Raw genomic sequence first — 23,777 nt, 5'->3', positions numbered from 1 at the left:
AGTTTGTCTCTTGCACTTTGGTTGTTGTCTGTCTTGTGTGCAGTTTTTCTTTGTATTTACTGTGAATGTCTACAAGAAAATGAATCTCAGGATCGTTCATGGTAATAGATATGTACTTTGATAATAAATTTACTTTGAACTCTTTCAACTTTGAACTAATGATTGAGATCACAGAGCCCTAGATAGTCTTAGAGTTGTACAGCACAGAAATAGACCATTAAGCCTACAGAGAAGAAGTCATCACCCTGACACAGTGGTGTCAAGAAAACAACCTCTCCCTCAATGTCACAAAATCAAAGGAGCTGGTTGTGGACTACAGGAGGAACAGAGACAGCCTAACCTCTATTGACGTCAATGAATCTGGGGTTGAGAGGGTGATCAGCTTCAAGTTCCTTGGTAGGACTTCACTTGGTCTGTACATACCGGCTGTGTGGTGAAAAAGGCATAACAGTGCCTCTTTCACTTCAGATAGTTGAAGTTTGGCATGAGTCCCCAGATCCTATGATCTTTCTACAGGGGCACAATTGAGAGCATCCTGACTGGCTGCATCACTGCCTGGTATGGGAACTGTACTTTCCCCCAATGCAGGACTCTGCAGAGAGTGGTGCAAACAGCCCAGCACATCTGTGGATGTGACCTTCCCACTATTTGGGACTTTTACAGCGACGGGTGCATAAAAAGGCCCTGAAGGATCATTGGAGAACTGAGTCACCTCAATCACCAACTGTTCCAGTTGCTACCATCTAGGAAATGGTACCATTGCATAAAAGCCAGGACCAACAGGCTCTGGGACAGCTTCTTTTACTAGGACATTAGACTGATTAATTCACGCTGACACAATTGTATCTCTAAGCTATATGGACTGTTCTGTTGTATATTTTACAGTATATACTATTTATTACAAATTACTATAATTTGCACATTGCACATTCAGATGGAGATGTAACGTAAAGATTTTTACTCCTCATGTATGTGAAGGATGTAAGGAATAAAGTCAATTCAATTCAACTCAATTCAACCCAGCTGGCCAATGTCCACCAAGATGCCTCATCCAAGCTAGCCCTATTTACCAGCATTTAGCCCATAACCTTCTAAACCTTGTTCCTTGTTGTGTTCTGCCTAGCACCATGGGCATGCTATGCTGGCACTGGAATGTGTGTTGACATCTGTGAGCTGACCAAAGCACACTCTTTAGGTGTATTGGTTGTTAATGCAAACAGTGCATTTCACTGTATATTTCGATGTACATGTGATAAATAAACTTGAATCTTGAACCTTACCAATCCATGTATCTGTCCACTTGTCTTTTAAAGATGTTATTGTACCTCAACCAGCTCATTCCACATAAATACCAACCTGTGTGTAAAAATGTTGCCCCTCAAGTTCCTATTAAACCTTTCCCCTTTTACTTTATATCCATGCCCTCCAGTCCTTCTTTTCCCAACCCTGGGAAAAAGACTGAGTGTGTTCACCCTAACACGCAGGGTGTTGTGTAGACCCTGTTGCCCTTGAATATTGCAATAGCAATTATAATATGCACTGTAAAGTGTTTGTTGTCACTTTATTTTTTATTTTCTTTTAGAGTTACTGCATAGTATCTGGCCCTTCCATCCCAATGGCCTACACCGCCAATCACATCCAAGTGACCAATTAACCGATGATTAACATGCCTGTCTTTGGAATGTGGGAGTAAACTGGAGTACCCGAGGATGCCCACATGGTCACAGGAAGAACATACAAGTACTGTACAAGCAGCAGTAAGAATTGAACTCAGATTGTAATAGCGTCACACTAACTGCTACCTCATGTCACCCCTAATTATTTAAAAAGTTTTTAAAAAGCTCTATTCAATTAGATGACCAACACTGATATCCCTCATCTAAAGTTAGATACCATGGTTTGAATTTATGCATCAAATGATTTCAGTTCATACTTACCAAGGTCTTCAAACTCCTGCAGTTCTATCATCTCTTTCTCTAATGACAAAAATCAGAAATTCCAAATTACAACTTCATATTTAAAGGGTCTTAACTCTAAGAATCTTCCTTATCTACGTGGAATGATCTTGTATTGGAAACAATAATTGAACCTAAAAACAATTTATGCAACACTCACAAGTGTTTCTGCTTCCTTAGGAAGTTAAAGAAATTTACTATGTCCTCTTTGATTCTAAATTTTTATTGATTCACCATAAAAACCATCCTATCCAGATGCATCATGGGTTGGCGTGGCAACTTGTTACTGCGTGAAACTGCAGAGAACTGTGGACACAGCTCAGCACATCATGGAAACCATCCTCCCTTCCATAGACTTTGCCTACATTTCTTGCTGCCTCAGTAAAGCAGCCAAAATAATCAAAAATCTCACTCACCCCGGACATTCTCTCTTCTCATCCCTCCCATCAGGCAGAAGATACAAAAGAATGAAAGCATGTACCACAGGCTCAAGAACAGCTTCTATCCTGCTGCTATAAAACTTTTGAATAGTCCCGAAGTAGGATGAGATAGTCTTTTGACCTCACAATTCACCTTGTTATGGCCTTGCATCTTATTGCTTAGCTGCACACTTTCTCTGAAACTATAACACTTTATTCTGCACTCAGTTATTGTTTTCCCTTGTACCTCAATGCACTGTTGTAATGAAATGATCTATCTGGATGGCATACAAAACAAGGTTTCACTATACCTCAGTACATATGACAATAATAAATAAACTTGATGATTTAATTTTACTTTATCAAAACTGGTTTAGAATACATACATACATATATATACAGGAACAAAGTTGATGAATGAGTTTGGTAAACTGCAAGTATAAATATCTGTGGTATTATGAAAACATTACTATAATTGTAATATAAAATATAGCTCTAAATAGCAGGACTAGGGATTTAATATTCTAGATACAAGTTGTTCAGAAAATCTGAAAAGCGAAACCAAATTAGTAATTGAACATATTACAGTTCTGGGGAGAGAATATTTTGACAGGTCAAGGATAAAGTCTTTTGGATGAGAGGTAAGAGACAAGGAGGGAACTCACATGATAAGTAGGGATATATTACAGGAACAATGCAGACTTTGTTGACTTAAATATAGGACTGTTGTTTGTTTCAGACCAATGAGCTTGGAAATCTCACAGTCACTGAACTTTGCCAGTTGCTCAGTTATCAATGGCATTTAGATAAGTTTTACCTCAGAAATAAGATAGATCAAAAATGCTGCAGAGAAATGTGGGGATAAACTGGTATGCTCCAATGAGGAGGAATTCTAAGGGTGCCAGAGCTAAAGATCCCTGGAAGACAACAAAGAAATTATGGATCCATGGATGAGGTGAAAAGGAAACAAGGTGGACAGATAGGAAGTTTGAAAAGAAGATGTGAAATATATAAAAGAAAATACAGAAGTCTTCTGTGGGCTTGTATATATTTTACAAGGTAGGGTTGGTGAGGGAAGAAGGAAGTGATCTGTGTATAGGGTTTGAAGACAGTTTTGTAACACCAATTTTGGAAAGTCTGGAAATAGAAATGACTTCCATTACAATGGAAGGATGAGGTAAACTAGATGTTGGAGGATCTGATGGAATTGCTTAGAATATACTGAGGTTTTGATGCAATAGTTAGGTGGCAGTATGATTAGTGGCTATAGAACAGGGAAAACAGGTGACATGAGGAAGTGAGTGTGCAAGAACAATGCTGATGCCAATGGGTCATCTTAAAAGCAAAGCTTAGATAATATTTTCATTGTTGTTTTGCTTTCATTACCATGTTTTTCAAAGTCTTCCAGTTCACGTTGTTCTGCCCCTATTAACAAATAGCAGAGGGTAGATCAAAACTTTTCATCAATGCTTTATGTAACATGAAGCATGATCGAGTTTATATTAGACATGTGATTTACTGCTGAGAATGATATTCAGGTTTATATTGACTACACCCATAATTTTTCCTCATTTGAAATTATTGAATTAAATACAACCAATGAGAGGAGAACAGAAAATGATCATTTCTGTTAACTATGTTGAGGTTCTTTGTCATGTGTTCAGAACATGACATTGCTTTAAGAAAACTAAGGATTCATTTTTCAAAATTAACCTTAAGGCTGAGGTATTTATTGACAACAAACTACTCAGTTTCACTGAAGCACTGTATAGGGTCAATTTGTAGCAAATGTATTATTTTGTTGAGAGATGCAGTGTGAAACAGGCCCTTTTGACCTAATGAGCTGCCACCCATCAATCTAACCCTAGGCTAATCACAGGAAAATTTACAATGACCAATTGTAAACACAAAGTACACTGCAGATGCTGTGGTCAAATCAAACACATATAAACAAGCTGGATGAACTCAGCAGGTCGGGCAGCATCCGTCGAAACGAGCAGTCAATGTTTCGGGCTGAGACCCTTTGTACAATGACCAATTAATCTTCTAAATGGTATGTCTTTGGAATGTGAGAGGGAACCGGAGCACCCAGAGGAAACCTAAGCAGTTCACAGGGAGAACAAACAAGCTTCTTACTGATGGTGCTGGAATTGAACTCCACGCTCCGGAATACTCTGAGCTGTAATATTATCACACTAGCCACTATGCTACCGTGGTGCCCTTGTTACTGTAATGTTACTAGGTAGTTACACCTGTGCTGAAGAATTAACTGGGAAATTTATGTAAAACCTTGAAAAGGTCCAAAGATTGATTCCAGCCCTTAAAGAAACTATAAATTTATTTCACATACATGAAAAGCACATGAATCCTGATGAAGGTTCTCAGCCTGAGACATTGACTGTTTACTTATTTCCATAGATGCTAACTGATCTGATGAGTTCCTCCAGCGTTTGTGTGTTTTGCTTATAAAATTGTTTGACTGTTGTTATACTCAACCCCCTTCACAGTGCCTTGGAACACATCATTATACTACTGATCTATCAAGAAACCATTATATTTTAGACCATTATATTTTGTTATGTACTCGGATTCCATCAAGTCATACAGCATAGATACAGGTTCTTCAGCCCAATGAATCCATGCCAGACAAGATGCCTACCCAGCTGGTCCCAATTTCCTGTGTTCACTCATATTCTTCTAAACCTCACCTCTCCATGTACCTATATGAGTGCCTCTTAACTGATACTAATGTACCTGTCTCAACTCTTCCTCTGGCAGCTCATTCCATATGCTCACCAACTTCTGAAGTTACTCTTCAGGTCAAATTTAAATCTTTCCTCTCACAGCCCGAACTTTGTCCCCTGAGCTTTGGGCTCTCCAACCCTTCGGAAGAGACTGTTGCATCCACCTATTCCTCATAATTTTAAACACCTTTATAAGGTCAATTCTATGAAGTTCATTCAAGGACTTACTTATTTCTTCAAGATATTCTCGGTCACGTCGTAGTTTTTCTGTTAATAAAAAATAGAAAACTTCAGCTGAAAATACTGTGAGACTGAAAGCATGCTTTTTTCAAAGTACAAGTACACAAGAAGTAGTTATCAGTTGAAGTGGCTAGAGGGATTTCTACATTTGTTCAATGTTAACATTCAGTAGAGGTGATAACATGTAGGACCCCATGAAGTTGGTACTGGGGGCAGATAATTACAAAAACCTACCACTCCCATCAGGTAGAAGGTACAGAAGCCTGAAAGCTGTACCACCAGGTTCATGGACAGGTTCTATCCCACTATTAAAAGACTGTTGAATAGTCCCTGCCATAACATGATGGACTCCTGACCTGACAATCTACCTTAGTCTTGCACTTTTATTATCTGTCTGCACTGCGCTTTCTCTGTAACCAACACTACTTTTCTTGCATTCTGATTTTGTTTTCACCATACTACCTAAATGCACTGTTGCGATGAAATTATGGCCTGCAAAACAAGGTTTTTCATTGTACCTCTATACATATAAAAACAATAAAACAATTTACCAACATTGGGAAACTGGACTTTATTAGGCAGGAACTAAGAAGAGGAAACATAGAAAAGTGATTAACATACTTGATAACATAAATTTTCATATACACCAATGGGAATAACTTTGGTAAGCAACAATCCTTTCCTAATGCTTCCTTGTGGTGCAATTGCTGTAATTTCAGCAGGGCTCAGAAAGGCTACTCCATCTGTGCCCACGTAGGAATTTGGTCATGAAAAATGGAGGCAGATTAGGATCACTACAATGAATACCAATTCGGTATTCATCTTTTGCATTATTTATAACATAATAAATTTCAATTTTAGTCTTGCACTGCACTGTACTGTCGCAAAACAATACATTTCATGATATATGTCATTCTTCTGAGTCTGAAGTTAGTGTCGAGTAAGTGAGTGAGAATTTAAATTGCTTCTGTTATGATAATGTAATGACCGATGGCCTCTGTGATCTCCACGTCTGTCTGCGTCAACACTGCCTGCTTTTACTGACATGCGATTTGTTATTTCCCAGCTGATTCATATCCAAGAGGACATAGTGAAGTATGAGTGCCCACCCAGGTGCAGTTGGAGAATTCTTGGCATTGATTGTCTCTGTATACGTAGAAGCCTGGGGTAGAGAAGAGCCCAGGTATGCAGAAAGGATGCGTATTTGCATTGGCAAGGTAGGAACACTGCAAAAGACCATTGTTTATTCATTTCTGTAATCATAAGACCAATAAGAACCTAAGAAATAGGAGCTGGAGTTGGCCATTTGGCCTGTCAAGCCTGTTCCGCCATTCAATAAGGTCATGGCTGATCTGGCCATGGACTCATCTCCACTAAGCCTGCCTTTTCTCCATAACCTTAATTCCCCTACTATGCAAAAAACTATCCAATCTTGTCTTAAATATATTTACTGAGATAGCCTCCATTGCTTCATTGGGCAGAGAATTCTGGGAAAAGTCCTAAATCTACTTCCCCTGAATCTTGAGGCTATGTCCCTAGTTCTAGTCTCACCTACCAGTGGAAACTACTTTCCTGCCGCTATCTTATCTCTCCCTTTCATAATTTTACATGTTTCTGTAAGATCTCCTCTCATTATTCTGAATTCCAGCTAGACAAGTCCCGGGTGACTCAATCTCTCCTCATCGTCTAACCCCTACATCACTGGAATCAACCTGGTGAACCTCCTGTGCACAGCCCCCAAAGCCAGTATATCCGTCCTCAATTAAGGAGACCAGAATGCACACAGTGGCCTCATCATAAGATATAGAAGAATTAGGCCATTCAGCTCATTGAGTCTTCTCTGCTATTTAATCATGGCTGATTTATTTTTCCTCTCAAGCCCATTCTCCCCATTACCTTTAATGGTCTTACTAATTAAGAACCTATCAATGTCCACTTTAAATGTTCCCAATGATTTGGCTTTCACACTCGTCTGGTAACGAATTCCACAAATTCATCACCCTACGAAATTATCACCAAATATGGGTTCATAAACAGAATATCTGCAGATGCTGGTAATTCAAGCAACACACACAAAATGCTGGAGGAACTCAGCGGGGCAGGCAGCATCTATGGAAAAGAGTACAGTCGACATGTCAGGCTGAGAGCCTTCCCAAAACATCATCTATACTCTTTTCCATAGATACCTGGCTTGCTGAGTTCCTCCAGCATTTTTTGTGTGTCACCAAATATGGGTTGTTAACATATGACTCTGGATGTTGGTGTGGGATATGAGTGATTAAGAATTCAGAATATTTTAAATAGTTCCATAAGACCATAATACGTAGGAGCAGAATTAGGCCATCTGGCCCATTAAGTCTGCTCCGCCATTCAATCATGGTTGATCCATTTGTTTTTATTTCCTCCTCAACCTCAGTTCCCAGCCTTTTCACCCTAACCTTTGATGTTATGTCCAATCAAGAACCTATCAATCTCTGCCTTAAATACACCAGTGACCTGGCCTCCACAGCTGCAGGTGGCAACAAATTCACAAATTCATCACCCTTTGGATAAAGAAATTTCTCTGCATCTCTGTTTTGAAAGAGTGCTCCTCTATCCTGAGTCTGTGCCCTCTTGTCCTAGACTCCCCCACCATGGGAAACATCCTTTCCACATCTGTCTAGGCCTTTCAATGTTCAAAAGGTTTCAATGAGATCCCCCGTCATCCTTTTGAATTCAAGCGAGTACAGACCCAGTGCCATCAAACTTCCTTTGTATGTTAACACCTTCATTCCTGGAATCATCCTTGTGAACCTCCTCTGGACCCTCTCCAATGGCAGCACATCTTTTCTAAGATGAGGGACACAAAACTGTTCACAATACTCAAGGTGAGGCCTCACCAGTGCTTTATAAAACTTCAGCATCGCATCACTTCTCATTTACATATCCTCTTTCACAAAGAAATGGACAAGCACTCTTCACTTCTGCCACTCCACTTGAGAACAGTGGCTGGTGTTGAACAGCGATGAGATTTAATAAAACTAGAGCTTGGTGGCTGAGAGATTTCAGTCTTCACTTTGATACAGAGGCCTTAGATTCCTGTTGGATTGAGACTGAATTTTATTCCTTCAGAACCTTATTATTCAGAGAAAGGATGTTCAGAGCCTGGGTGTGGTTTGAGAGAAAAAAAATAGTGGTAAATATGAACAACACACACAAAATGCTGGTGGAACAGGCCAGGCAGCATCTATAAGGAGAAGCACTGTCGACGTTTCGGGCCAAGACCCTGCATCAGTACTAACTGAAAGGAAAGATAGTAAGAGATTTGAAAGTAGTGGGGGAGGGGGAAATGCAAAATGATAGGAGAAGACTGGAGGGGGTGGGAAGGCTAAGAGCTGGGAAGGTGATTGGTGAAAGTGATACAGAGCTGGAGAAGGGAAAGGATCATGGGACGGGAGGCCTCAGGAGAAAGAAGGGGGGGAGGAAGCACCAGAGGGAAATGGAGAACAGGCAAACAACTAAATATGTCAGGGATGGGGTAAGAAGGGGAGGAAGGGCATTAACGGAAGTTAGAGAAGTCAATGTTTATGACATCAGGTTGGAGGCTACCCAGCCAGTATATAAGGTGTTGTTCCTCCAGCCTGAGTTTGGATTCATTTTGACAGTAGGGGAGGTCATGGATAGACATATCAGAATAGGAGTAGGACGTGGAATTAAAATGTGTGGCCACTGGGAGATCCTGCTTTCTCTTGCAGACCGAGCGTAGGTGTTCAGCGAAATGGTCTCCCAGTCTGCGTTGGGTCTCACCAATATATAAAAGGCCACACCGGGAGCACCGGACACAGTGTACCACACCAGCCGACTCATTTGTGAAGTGTTGCTTCACCTGGAAGGGCTGTCTGGGGCGCTGAATGATGGTGAGGGAGGAAGTGTAAGGGCAGGTGTAGCACTTGTTCCGCTTACAAGGATAAGTGCCAGGAGGGAGATTGGTGGGAAGGGATGGGGGGGGATGAGTGGACAAGGGAGTTGCGTAGGGAGCGATCCCTGCGGAAAGCAGTAAGAGTGGGGGAGGGAAAGATGTGCTTGGTAGTGGGATCCCTTTGGAGGTGGCGGAAGTTACGGAGAATTATACGTTGGACCTGGAACTGGTGGGGTGGTAGGTGAGGACAAGGGGAACCCTATCCCGAGTGGGGTGGCGGGCAGATGGGGTGAGGGCAGATGTGCGAGAAATGGGAGAGATGCATTTGAGAGCAGAATTGATGGTGGAAGAAGGGAAGCCCCTTTGTATAAAAAAGGAAGGCATCTCCTTCGTCCTGGAATGAAAAGCCTCATCCTGAGAGCAGATGCGGCGGAGACGGAGGAATTGTGAGAAGGGGATAGCATTTTTGCAAGAGTCAGGGTGGGAAGAGGAATAGTCCAGGTAGCTGTGAGAGTCTGTAGGCTTATAGTAGATATCAGTAGATAAGCCGTCTCCAGAGATGGAGACAGAAAGATTAAGAAAGATCCCCCCACTACTTTCAAATCTCTTACTATCTTTCCTTTCAGTTAGTCCTGACAAAGGGTCTCGGCCCGAAACATCGACAGTGCTTCTCCTTATAGACGTTGCCTGGCCTGTTGTGTTCCACCAGCATTTTGTGTGTGTTGTTTGAGTTTCCAGCATCTGCAGATTTCCTCGTGTTTGCATGGTAAATATGAAATAGTTTTTCTCCTTGGAAGTTTGTACTGTCTTACTTACTCGAGCTGAATTGCATCCAACTAACATGAAAAGTTGCTTGAAAAGTGGGCTTGGCAACATTCTTTAGTCCATAACTTACCTTTTTCCTCTTCTAGTTCTTGTTGGAGATTTTGCCATTCTGTTATTAAAGAACAAGTGATAATATGTCAAACTGACAAACTGAGAATCAAAACTGAAATGTGGTGATACTGAACTGATACAATTATGTAATAATGAATAGTCCTACAAGGATAACATTTCAAAGTGATGGACAAAAGATACAACAGGAAAATGAGGAAAGATAGTCTATGATCAGAAACTTAACATAGATAGAAAAATAGAAGAACTACAGCACAATGACAAGGCTAAGATGAGTGGGAATACAGATGATTGGGAAAGTTTTAAGGAACAGCAGATCTTAACTAAAAAAGCAATACGGAGAGAAAAAATCAGGTATGAGCTCAGTCTAGCCAGGAATATAAAAGGGGATAGCAAAAGCTTTTTTAGCTATGTGAAGAGAAAGAAGATAGTTAAGAACAATGTTGGCCCCTTGAAGAATGAATTGGGAGAAATTGTTATGGGAAACAGGGAAATGGCAACAGAATTTAATGCGTACTTTAGATCTGTCTTCACCAGGGAGGACACAAGCAATCTCCCAGATGTATGGATGGGCCAGCGTCATAAGATATCAGAGGAATTGAGTCGGATTGACATTAGGAAAGAAACTGTGATGAGTAGACTGGTAGGACTGAAGGCTAATAAATCCCCGGGTCCAGATGGTCTGCATCCGAGGGTTCTAAAAGAGGTGGCTCAGGAAATTGCGGATGCATTGGTAATCATTTTCCAATGTTCCTTAGATTCAGGATCAGTTCCTGAAGATTGGAGAGTGGCTAATGTTATCCCACTTTTCAAGAAGGGAGGGAAGGAGAAAACAGAGAACTATTGCCCTGTTAGCCTGACGTCAGTCGTGGGGAAGATGCTTGAGTCCATTATTAAGGACGAAATAGTGGCACACCTAGATGGCAGAAATAGGATTAGGCCGAGCCAGCATGGATTTACCAAGGGCAAATCATGCTTGACTAATCTGTTGGAGTTTTTTGAGGGTGTAACAAGGATGTTAGACGAGGGTAAGCCAGTGGATGTTGTGTACCTAGATTTTCAGAAGGCATTTGATAAGGTGCCACATAGGAGATTGGTGAGTAAAATCAGAGCTCATGGCATTGGGGGCAGGCTTTCAACATGGATAGAAAACTGGTTGGCAGATAGAAAGCAAAGGGTAGTAGTGAATGGGTGTTTCTCGGACTGGCTGGAGGTGACTAGTGGGGTACCACAGGGCTCTGTATTGGGACCACAGCTCTTTACGATTTATGTCAACGATTTAGATGAGGGCATTGAAAACTATATCAGCAAGTTTGCTGATGATACTAAACTGGGTGGCAGTGTGACATGCGAAGAGGATGTTAAGAGAATACAGGGAGACTTGGATAGGCTGTGTGAGTAGGCAGATAATTGGCAGATGTCATTCAATGTGAATAAATGTGAAGTTATCCACTTTGGAAGCAGGAACAAGAGGGCAGAGTATTGTCTGAACGGTGTAGAGTTAGGTAAGGGAGAAATGCAAAGAGACCTAGGAGTCCTAGTTCATCAGTCAATGAAGGTGAATGAGCAAGTGCAACAGGCAGTGAAGAGGACAAATGGAATGTTGGCCTTTATTACAAGGGGAATTGAGTACAAGAGCAAGGATGTCCTTTTGCATTTGTACAGGGCCCTGGTGAGACCACACCTGGAATATTGTGTACAGTTTTGGTCTCCAGGTTTAAGGAAGGACACTCTGGCAATTGAGGAAGTGCAGCGTAGATTCACTAGGTTGATTCCTGGGATGGCAGGGCTCTCTTACGCAGAGAGATTGGAGAGATTGGGCTTGTACACACTGGAATTGAGGAGATTGAGAGGGGATCTGATTGAAACGTTTAAGATAATTAAAGGATTTGATAGGATTGAGGCAAGAAATATGTTCCAGATGTTGGGAGAGTCCAGTACCAGAGGGCATGGATTGAGAATAAGAGGTCAGTTATTTAAAACAGAGTTGAGGAAGAGCTTCTTCTCCCAGAGAGTTGTGGAGGTGTGGAATGCACTGCCTCGGAAGACGGTGGAGGCCAATTCTCTGGATGCTTTCAAGAAGGAGCTGGATAGATATCTGATGGATAGGGGAATCAAGGGATATGGGGACAAGGCAGGTATTGATAGTGAATGATCAGCCATGATCTCAGAATGGCGGTGCAGACTTGAGGGGCCGAATGGTCTACTTCTGCACTTATTGTCTATTGTCTTCAGCCCACAATGCTGTGCTGAACATGAACTTACTTTAGAAATTACCTAGGATTACCCATAGCCCTCTATTTTTCTACAAATTTCCACCAACATATTAGAATATCATTGTATAATTTTTAGTATGTGAAACAAAATGCTTCTGTTCCATTATGATCACCTTCCTGCTGATCATAAGTTTGAACTGTTTAGAAACTTTTGCAGAATTTTTGTACATTCTCTCCTCTGAGACATTTCTACTAGGCTTAGTAACACCAGCAAACTATGATATCTGTGCATTTTATCAAAGCTTTACTATAGTTTGCAAATAGCTCATGGCTTAGCTCAGATTCTTCTTGCATCAACTAATAACAACTTGCTAACCTGAATGTTTATTTCTTTCCAGTTTCTGATCTTTATCTACACCTCTATGTTACTCCCATCTTTGAGCCCTTAACATTTTACATGGTAACTGATTGAGAGCTTATTGGACTTTCCTTATATACCTTTTTGATAGGTTTTCAAAAAAAGCTCTCATTAGATATTTTGAATACTGTTATGCTCAAATCTATTGACACCCATATCATATCTTGTTAGTCTTCTAAATTATCACCACATTCTTCATAATGGATTCCAGCACATTGTCAACAGTGTCCTGCAATTTGCTGTTTCTTTCGCTTTCTGCGAATAGCAGTGCTACAGTCCAAACCATTGAAACTGTACTTGGACTGAGGGAGTTCTAAGAAGTTGCTCCCATCATTTCTGCAAGTTATTTGTTTGAAAATCCCAAGAGGTATCAGCTATAATTGAAATTCTGTTCTAATAGTTGCAGCAGTGTGGTCAAAATACTCTAATTTCAGCTTCATGCAGTCATTCAACTTGAAAATTTGAACGATTACACACCCAAGTCACTTAAAACTTTCAACAATCTATTTGAACAGGCTGTTCCTATTAGCAGATCAAGGGCATGCATCCTTCTCATTACTGCCATAGGCAGGAGGTACAATAACTTGCAAACCCAAACTCAACTATTCAGGAGTAGCTTAGAATGTAGAACATAGATCATTACAACAGTACAGGTCCTTCAACCCATGATGAGCCAACCTTTTAACCTATTCTAACATAAATACAACTCTTCCCTCCTACTTAGCCCTCCATTTTTCTCTCATCTACTTCCCTAATGTATCTGCCTCTACCACCACCCTGGCAGGGCATTCCACAACACAATGTTCTCCGCTCAAAAAAAACCTACTTCTGACATCTCTCCACACTTTCCTCCAATCACCTTAAAATCACGCCCCCTTATATTAGTCATTTCCACCCAGGTAGAAGTCTCTGGCTATCCACTTTCTAAGCCTCTTATCATCTTGTACACCTCTCATCCTCCTTCACTCCAAAGAAAAAGTCTCTAACTCACTCAACCTTTCCTCATAAGACAAGCTCTGTAATCCAGGTAGCAAACTGGTAAATCTCCTCAGTACCTTCTCTGAAACTTCCACATCCTCCTTCCTTTTCACTTTCAAGATTTTTGAACAATCCATGAATATTTCCACAAAGCAACAACTTTCACCTCATAGAAGTAAGTGAAAATAAATTTGATTCTGATATAAGGTGGGAAGGTGTGGGATCCTTTTAAATGCCAACAGTGATCAGAATATGAAGCTCACTTCTTGTAAAGAATTAGAACAGTATCAATCTGGGATGTTAGAAGAGAACTGGACAGACATGTAAAAATATTGCAGGACTCCAGGAAAGAGTGGCGGAATAGGCTGAGGGAGTTGTTGTAAAAAGGAAAAATGGATACAACAGGATAAAAGATGCCTTATAATGCATAAAAATTCAGCTTAAGCTAAATATTTTATGGGAACTTACCACTTTGTATTTCAGCAGTTTCATTCTGGAGCATATTTGCTATTAACAAAGAAAAATATACAAAAATGATTAATGTTATTTTCATAAGATAAGCAAATTATTTACTGCTCTCCTCTTCTTCTTCAGCCCTTTACCTTTTCCAGCTACTATCTCCCAACATCTCACCACCCTTCCCCATCGCTCCACTTACCCACCTGGCTTCACCAAAAACTATCAGCTTATACACCTTCCCCTCTCCCATCCTTATTCTGGACTCTGCCCCTTTCTTTTCCAGTCCTGGTGAAAGATCTCATCCCAAAACTTTGACTGTTTATTCCCTTTTCATAGCTGCTGCCTGACCTGCTGAGTTCCTCCACCATTTGGATTGTGCTGCTTTGGACTTCCAGCACTTGAAAAATTTCTTGTGTTTATTAACTACTAAATAATTTTGTTCTGGGCATTTTGGTGGTAATTCAAAAAAGTGGCACTTGCAGTTAGGATAATTGATCAGACAGTGTCAATGAGGAACACTAACAGAACATGCTCAAGTATCCAGCAAGAATGCAGGTAGCATTCTTGTTTCTGGACTTTCAACAGAACTCACTGCAGCAGTCTACTCAAGGGGATTAATGAACTTCTTTTGCCTTTGCTTTTATTCTCTACTGCCTTAAATATTTCAAAATGTTTGCTCCAGCAAAATAAACAGCTGATTACAAGGTGAAGAGATAAACACTAAAATTTAATGGTGAAAATTACAGTTTGTTTATATATGGGAACAATTTTAAACTAACTCCTTGAAGTGTTTGTTTGTTTGTTTGTTTGTTTATTTATTTATTTATTTATTGGAGATGCAGCATGGGACGGGTCCAACAAGCCACACTGACCAGCAGCCCATCAATTTAATCCTATCCTAATCCATTAATTTATTCAGTGCAGAATAAGCCCTTATGGCCCTTCAAGCAGAGTCGCCAACAATCCCTGATTTAACCCTAGCCTAATCATGGGACAATTTACAATGAACAATTAACCTACTAACCTGGATTGTCTTTGGAGTGTGGAAAGAAACTAGAGAGCCTGAAGGAAACCCATTCATTCATGGGGAGGACATACAAACTCTTTGAAGAGGCTGTAGAATTCTTATTTTCCTTATATTTTTCTTGTAGTTTAACTTTCCTTTGCTTGTTTGCATATTATCAGCTACTGAATATACATGAAATTGTTCAGTAAAATTTCCAGTAATTACAGTACAATTGTTTCTTTATTTCTCTAGAAACTTGTTAGTTTACAGTAGCAGGTGTCACAATACTTGAATATGGCTATTTTATAGGTTAATTGTTATCATTGGAATTTAATATTTATTATTGATATAAAGAGCAGAGTAGGCCCTTCTGGCCCTTCGAACCACGACTTTGTTATCTGTTCTATGACTATGACAAAGCCCCAACTGCTTTTTCTTTTGTCTTTCCTTTGTCCTCTCTGCACCTCTTGTTTGGTTTCCATTTTTATAAGACTTAAAGTGATCTCAAGCAACAAGTTTTATGCTTTATTCTTCACTTTGAAAGAACCTTTGGATTATAAAAGCATCAGGATGCAACAGAATTGATTAAATTTAACCATCTGCCAACAAACCTACAAGGAGAAATTGCTGGAATTGCAGCCAAAAGATTAAACTACATTGCAATCTACTGGCCTTAGACTGCAGTATTTTAGAAAACTTTAAAAAAATTCCACTGCATACCTATTTGTGAAGCTCGCTCATCCAGCAACCTCTCTGTAAATAAATAATAGATTTTCTGAAGTGAAACTTTGCTTGTTAAAAACGTACCAATATCATCGAGTCTAGTGCTAACTGAGGGGAGTTAAGGAATATTAGCAAAGATGAATTTAAGTTCTTTCATGACAAACATCCAGTACTGTGATGAGATTACTTAAGCATCCCATAAATTACATATAAAAACAGTCCAAGTTTTTATCTCTATAAATATGACTAGCAGATTGTCTGTCACTTTATTGCCCTAAAGAATCAATAATAGTCAGCTGAAAAAGTAGTTAAATTTGTATATAACCTTCTCTGCAAAGTTGGATCCATAGATTTGATAATTTGCATCACAATAGCATTTATTAAGTAATTTTATGTTGCAAGTTCTAGCAATTATAGACCTGTCAGTTTGACATTAGTGGTGGGTAAATTAATGAAAGTATTCTTAGAGATAGTATTAATAATTATCTGGATAGACGGGATCTGATTAGGAGTAGCCAGTATGGATTTTTGCGTGGAAGGTCATGTTTGACAAACCTTATTGAATTTTTTGAAGAAGTTACGAGGAATGTTGACGAGGGTAAGGCAGTGGATGTAGTCTATATGGACTTCAGCAAGGCCTTTGACAAAGTTCCACATGGAAGGTTAGTTAAGAAGGTTCAGTTGTTAGGTATTAATGCTGGAGTAATAAAATGGATTCAACAGTGGCTAGATGGGAGATGCCAGAGAGTAGTGGTGGATAATTGTTTATTAGGATGGAGGCCGGTGACTAGCGGGGTGCCTCAGGGATCTGTTTTGGGCCCAATGTTGTTTGTAATATACATAAATGATCTAGATGATGGTGTGGTAAATTTGATTAGTAAGTATGCCAATGATACTAAGGTAGGAGGTGTTGTGGATAATGAGGTGGGTTTTCAAAGCTTGCAGGGAGATTTATGCTGGTTAGAAGAGTGGGCTGAACATTGGCAGATGGAGTTTAATGCTGAGAAGTGTGAGGTTCTACATTTTGGCAGGAATAATCCAAATAGAACATACAGGGTAAATGGTAGGGCATTGAGGAATGGAGAGGAACAGAGAGATCTAGGAATAACAGTGCATAGTTCCCTGAAGGTGGAGTCTCATGTAGATAGGGTGGTGAAGAAGGCTTTTGGAACGCTGGCCTTTATAAATCAAAGCATTGAGTACAGAAGTTGGAATGTAATGTTAAAATTGTACAAGGCATTGGTAAGGCCAAATTTAGAATATTGTGTGCAGTTCTGGTCATCGAATTATAGGAAAGATATCAATAAATTAGAGAGAGTGCAGAGACGATTTACTAGGATGTTACCTGGGTTTCAGCACTTAAGTTACAGAGAAAGGTTGAACAAGTTAGGTCTCTATTCATTGGAGCGTAGAAGGTTGAGGGGGGATTTGATCGAGATATTTAAAATTTTGAGAGGGATAGATAGAGTTGACGTGAATAGGCTGTTTCCATTGAGAGTAGGGGAGATCCAAACGAGAGGACATGATTTGAGAGTTAGGGGGCAGAAGTTTAAGGGAAACACGAGGGGGTATTTCTTTACTCAAAGAGTGATAGCTGTGTGGAATGAGCTTCCTGTAGAAGTAGTAGAGGCCAGTTCAGTTGTGTCATTTAAGGTAAAATTGGATAGGTATGTGGACAGGAAAGGAGTGGAGGGTTACGGGCTGAGTGCGGGTAGGTGGGACTAGGTGAGATTAAGAGTTCGGCATGGACTAGGAGGGCCGAGATGGCCTGTTTCTGTGCTGTGATTGTTATATGGCTATATAGGTCATTAATTAGATGGATGCTTTTAACAACATAATTTTAATCACTTAGAAGGTGAGATGGCTGAAAGGAGCTTGTTTTACTATTGTTTTGTTGCTGTTCTGCTGAACATGGTGGGCCTACTACGTTGGTGCTGGAATGTGCGGTGACACTTGTGGGCTGTCCCCAACACACCCTTAGATTGTGTTGGTTGTTAATGCAAACATGTTCTCGAATCCATGAGTCTACAGGAGGGTGGAGGTGAAAGAGGTTAGAGGATGTATGTGTGGTTGGGAGGGAAGAACTATAAGTCCATAAAACATAAGAGCAGAATTAGGTCATTCAGCCCATCGAGTCTGCTCCGCCATTCCATCAAAGCTGATCCCAGATCCCACTCATCCCCTTATATCTGCCTTCTCAACATATCCTTTGATGCCTTGACTGATCAGAGTTGATCAACTTCTGCCTTAAATACACCCATGGACTTGTCTCCACTGAAGCCTGTAGCAGAGCATTTCACAGATTCACTACTCTCTGGCTAAAAAACTTCCTCCTTACTCCATTTTAAAAGGTTGCCCTTCAGTTTTGAGGCTGTGCCCTCTAGTTCTGGATATACCCACCATAGGAGACATCCTCTCCATGTCCACCCTATCATGTCCTTTCAACATTCAGTAGATTTCAATGAGATCCCCTCACATTCTTCTAAATTCCAGTGAGTACAGGCCCAGAGCTGCCAAATGTTCCTCATATGTTAATCTCTTCATTCCCAGAATCATCCTTGTGAACCTCCTCTGGACTAATTCAAATGACAACACATCCTTTCTGAGATACGTGTCATATAAAGGCTCAGCATTATCTCCTTGCTTTTATATCATAGTCCCCTTTCGTTACCAGGAGTCAACCTGTAAATTAACCTTCTGGGAGTCTTGCATGAGGAATCCTATGCCCCTCTGCACCTCTGACATTTGAAACTTCTCCCCATTTATATAATAGTCCACACTGTTGTTCCTTTTACTAAAATGCATTATCACACATTCCACCTGACACCTTTTTGCCCATTTTTCCAATTTGCCTAAATTCTGCTGCAATTGCATTGTTTCCTCAGCACAACCTACCCTTCAACCTATCTTGGGATCATCCGCAAACTGCCACAAAGCCACCAATTCCATTATCTAAATCACTGACAATGTGAAACATAGTGGTCCCATTACTGACCCCTGAGGAACACAACTAGTCAAATGGCAGCCAACCAGAAAAGGCCCCTTTTATTTCCACTCACTGCCCCCTGTTTGTCAGCCATTCCTCTATCCATGCCAGTATCTTTCCTGTAACACCATAGGATTTAATGTTAAGCAGCCTTATGTATGGCACCTTATCAAATGCCTTCTGAAAATCCAAGTAAATGAAATCCACCGCCTCTCCTTTGTCCACCCTGCTTGTTACTTCCTCGAAGAACTCATAACAGATTTGTTAGGTAAGATCTCCCTTTCCAGAAACCATGCTGACTGACTTACTTTATCATTAATTTCCAAGTACCCTGAAACCTCATCCTTAATAATAGACTCCAACCCTTTCCCAACCACAGAGGTTAGGTTAACTGGCATATAATTTCCTTTCTTTTGCCTTCCTCCTTTTTTTTTCCCTTCCTCCCTTCTTAAAGTGTGGAATGACATTTGCAATCCTCCAGTCCTCTGGGACAATGCCAGATCAAGTGATTCTGTTATCTCTTCAGCTACCTCTCTCAGGACTCTGATACTTAGTCCATCTGGTCCAGGTAACATCCAACTTAAGACCTTTGAGCTTGTCTAGCACTTGTTCCTTTGTAATAGCAATGACACTCACGGACCTCTGGTACACTACTAGTGTCATCCACAGTAAAGACTGATGCAAAGTGCCCATTAAGTTCATCTGCCATTTCTTTGTCTCCCATTACTACCTCACCAGTATCATTTTCCAGTGGTCCAATATCAACGCTCTCCTCCTATTTACTCTTTATATAACTGAAAAAAAACTATTGGTATCCTGCTTTATATTATGGGCCAGTTTGCCCTCGTATTTCATCTTTCCCTTTGTAGCTTTTTAGTAGCCTTTTCTTGGATTTTAAGAGCTTTCCACTCATTCAGCTTCCCACTCACTTTTGCTACCTTATATGCCCTTTCCTTGGCTTGGCTTTTATTCAGTCCTTAACTTCCCTCATTAGCCACGGGGCTAGATTTGCTCTTGTTGCTTTCTTGATTGGTATGTTCTGTTTTATGTTCTGTGTTGTTCTGCTGAGTTTGGTTGGCATGCTGTGGAAAGCAGCTAGTGAAGGAGTGGAGCTTTTGAGGAGAGATTTCGATGAGAAGAGGCGGAGGAGGTTCCCAGTTAGTTTTTACGATGCCTCCTAAGATAGTGATGTGCCTCTCCAGGAGATGTGGCAGACTTGGGGGAGCTCCCCTCTCCCGCAGTCACACCTGCCAGAAGTGCATGCGGCTGGGTGATCTGGAAGACTGTGTGGGGAATCTGATCTTTGACTCAAAAGGGAGAATGAGGCAGTCATAGATGAGAGCTACAGGGAAGTAGTCACACCTAGGCTGCTGGAAGCAGCTTGTTGGCTGACAGTCCGAGGGGGGAAAGCGAAGGTGAGTAGACAGGTAGTGCAGAGCACCCCTGTAGCCATTCTCCTGAATAATAAGTTTACCATCCTGATACTGTTGGTGGGGATGACCGACCAGGTGTGAGCCACGGTGGCAGGGCCTCTGGCACTGAGTCTGACCCTGTGGTGCAGAAGGGTGGGAAGGAGCAGAGGCGAACTGTCATCATTGGAGACTCTATAGTCAAGGGAGCAGACAGGAGATTTTATGAACGTGAGAAGGACACCCGCATGGTTTGTTGCCTCTGGGGTGCCCTGGTCCGGGATGTCTCTGACCAGTGCATGACATCCTGGTACGAGAGGGAAAGCAACCAGAAGTTGTGATACATGTTGGTACCAACGACATAGGCAGGAAGAAGGATGAGGTCCTGAAGTGTGAGTTTTGGGAACTAAGCAGAAGGCTGAAGAACAGGACCTCAAGGGTGGCGTTCTCAGGATTGCTGCCAGTACTACGTGATAGTGATGGTAAGAATTGGAGGAGATGGAAGTTGAATGCGTGGCTGAGGAGTTGGTGCAGGGGACAGGGTTTTAGATTTTTGGATCATTGGGATCTCTTCTGGAGAAGGTGGGACCTGTATAGATTGGATGGGTTGCACCTGAACTTGCAGGTAGGTTTGCTAGCATGGTTCAGGAGGGTTTAAACTAATTTGCAAGGGGGATAGGACCTGGAGCGATAGAACAGTGAAAGAAGTGCATGGAGTAAAGCCAGATCTAACATATAGAGAGGCTTTGAGGAAAGAGCAGCAGAATAAAGTGTGTAAAGGTAGTAAGGTAGAAGGGCTAAAGTGTGTGTACTTCAAAAGGGATAGAGAGGAGGGAAAAAGGGGGAGGAGGGGTGGCATTACTGGTCAGGGATACTATTACAGCTACAAAAAGGGTGGGTAATGTAGCAGGATCCTCTTTTGAGTCAGTATGGGTGGAAGTCAGGAACAGGAAGGGAGCAGTTACTCTGCTGGGGGTATTCTATAGGCCCTCTGGTAGCAGCAGAGATACCGAGGAGCAGATTAGGAGGCAGATTTTGGAAAGGAGCAAAAATAACAGGGTTGTTATCATGGGTGACTTTAACTTCCCTAATATTGATTGGCACTTGATTAGTTCCAAGGGTTTAGATGGGGCAGAGTTTGTTAAGTGTGTCCAGGACGGATTCCTGTCACAGTATGTTGACAGGCCGACTAGGGGGAATGCCATACTAGATCTAGTATTAGGTAACGAACCGGGTCAGGTCACAGATCTGTCAGTGGGTAAGCATCTGGGGGACAGTGATCACTGCTTCCTGACCTTTAGCATTATCATGGAAAAGGATAGAATCAGAGAGGACAGGAAAATTTTTAATTGGGAAGGGAAAATTATGAGGCTATAAGGCTAGAACCTGCAGATGTGAATTGGGATGATGTTTTTGCAGGGAAATGTACTATGGACATGTGGTCGATGTTTAAGGATCTCTTGCAGGATATTAGGGATAAATTTAACCCGGTGAGGAAGATAAAGAATGGTAGTGTGAAGGAACCATGGTGGCAAGTGAGGTAAAAAATCTAGTCAGGTGGAAGAAGGCAGCATACATGAGGTTTAGGAAACAAAGATCAGATGGGTCTATTGAGGAATATAGGGTAGCAAGAAAGGAGCTTAAGAAGGGGCTGAGAAGAGCAAAAAGAGGGCATGAGAAGGCCTTGGCGAGTAGGGTAAAGGAAAACCCCAAGGCATTCTTCAATTATGTGAAGAACAAAAGGATGACAGGAGTGAAGGTAGGACTGGTTAGAGATAAAGGTGGGAAGATGTGCCTGGAGGCTGTGGAAGTGAGTGAGGTCCTCAAAGAATACTTCTCTTCGGTATTCACCAATGAGAGGGAACTTGATGTCGATGAGGACAATATGAGTAAGGTTGATGTTCTGGAGCATGTTGATATTAAGGGAGAAGAGCTGGTGGAGTTGTTAAAATACATTAGGATGGATAAGTCCCCGGGGCCTGATGGAATATTCCCCAGGCTGCTTCACAAGGTGACTGAAGAGATTGCTGAGCCTCTGGCTAGGATCTTTATGTCCTCGTTGTCCACGGGAATGGTACTGGAGGACTGGAGGGAGGCAAATGTTGTCCCCTTGTTCAAAAAAGGAAGTAGGGATTGTCTGGGTAATTATAGACCAGTGAGCCTTACATTTGTGGTGGGAAAGCTGTTGGAAAAGATTCTTAGAGATAGGATCTATGGGCATTTAGAGATCATGGTCTGATCAGGGACAGTCAACATGGCTTTGTGAAGGGTAGATCGTGTCTAACAAGCCTGATAGAGTTCATTGAGGAGGTGAGCAGGCATATAGATGAGGGTAGTGCAGTGGATATGATCTACATGGATTTTAGTAAGGCATTTGACAAGGTTCCACATGGTAGGCTTATTCAGAAAGTCAGAAGTTTGGATTCCCTGGGATCCAGGGAAGTTTGGCCAGGTGGATTTAGAATTGGCTGCTTGCCTGCAGAAGGCAAAGGGTCATGGTGGAAGGAATACATTCAGATTGGAGGGTTGTGACTAGTGGTGTCCCACAAGGATCTGTCCTGGGACCTCTACTTTTCGTGATTTTTATTAACGACCTGGATGTGAGGTTAGAAGGGTGAGTTGGCAGGTTTGCAGATGACACAAATGTTGGTGGTGTTGTAGATAGTGTAGAGGATTGTCGAAGATTGCAGAGAGACATTGACAGGATGCAGAAATGGGCTGAGAAGTGGCAGATGGAGTTCAACCTGGAGAATGTGAGGTGGTACACTTTGGAAAGACAAACTCCAAGGCAGAGTACAAAGTAAATGGCAGGATACTTGGTAGTGTGGAGGAGAAGAGGGATCTGGGGATACATGTCCCCAGATCCCTGAAAGTTGCCTCACAGGTAGATAGGGTGGTTAAGAAAGCTTATGGGGTGTTAGCTTCCATAAGTCGAGGGATGGAGTTTAAGAGTTGCGATGTAATGATGCAGCTCTATAAAACTCTGGTTAGGCCACACTTGGAGTACTGTGTGCAGTTCTGGTTGCCTCACTATAGGAAGGATGTGGAAGCACTGGAAAGTGTACAGAGAAGATTTACCAGGATGCTGCCTGGTTTAGAGAGTATGCATTATGATCAGAGATTAAGGGAGCTAGGCCTTTACTCTTTGGAGAGAAGACATGATAGAGGTGTACAAGATATTAAGAGGAATAGACAGAGTGGACAGCCAGCACCTCTTCCCCAGGGCACCACTGCTCAGTACAAGAGGACATGGCTTTAAGGTAAGGGGAGGGAAGTTCAAGGGGGATATTAGAGGAAGGCTTTTCACTCAGAGAGTGGTTGGTGCATGGAATGCACTGCCTGAGTCAGTGGTGGAGGCAGATACACTAGTGGAGTTTAAGAGACTACTAGACAGGTATACGGAGGAATTTAAGGTGGGGGGTTATATGGGAG

General features: G+C 41.5%; 1 protein-coding gene across 1 annotated transcript in view; it reads right to left on the bottom strand.

The window, feature by feature from the left end:
- The window catches only part of LOC132394948 (trichohyalin-like), a 38,691-nt gene extending 22,724 nt beyond the window's left edge, over positions 1-15,967 (bottom strand). The window contains exons 1-6 of the mRNA XM_059971296.1: positions 15,948-15,967; positions 14,231-14,269; positions 10,152-10,190; positions 5,347-5,385; positions 3,761-3,799; positions 1,938-1,976 (exon numbers count right to left, since the gene is read on the bottom strand). Coding sequence (XP_059827279.1) covers positions 1,938-1,976; positions 3,761-3,799; positions 5,347-5,385; positions 10,152-10,190; positions 14,231-14,264 — 190 coding nt within the window. The 5' untranslated portion in view covers positions 14,265-14,269; positions 15,948-15,967. The remainder of the gene's footprint in view (positions 1-1,937; positions 1,977-3,760; positions 3,800-5,346; positions 5,386-10,151; positions 10,191-14,230; positions 14,270-15,947) is intronic.
- Positions 15,968-23,777: the final 7,810 nt, after the last annotated feature.

The sequence above is a fragment of the Hypanus sabinus genome, chromosome 6 (assembly GCF_030144855.1).
Source record: "Hypanus sabinus isolate sHypSab1 chromosome 6, sHypSab1.hap1, whole genome shotgun sequence".
Lineage (NCBI taxonomy): Eukaryota > Metazoa > Chordata > Chondrichthyes > Myliobatiformes > Dasyatidae > Hypanus > Hypanus sabinus.
The sequence above is the reverse complement of the archived record's forward strand: the minus strand, read 5'-3'. Positions and strand labels throughout refer to the sequence as shown.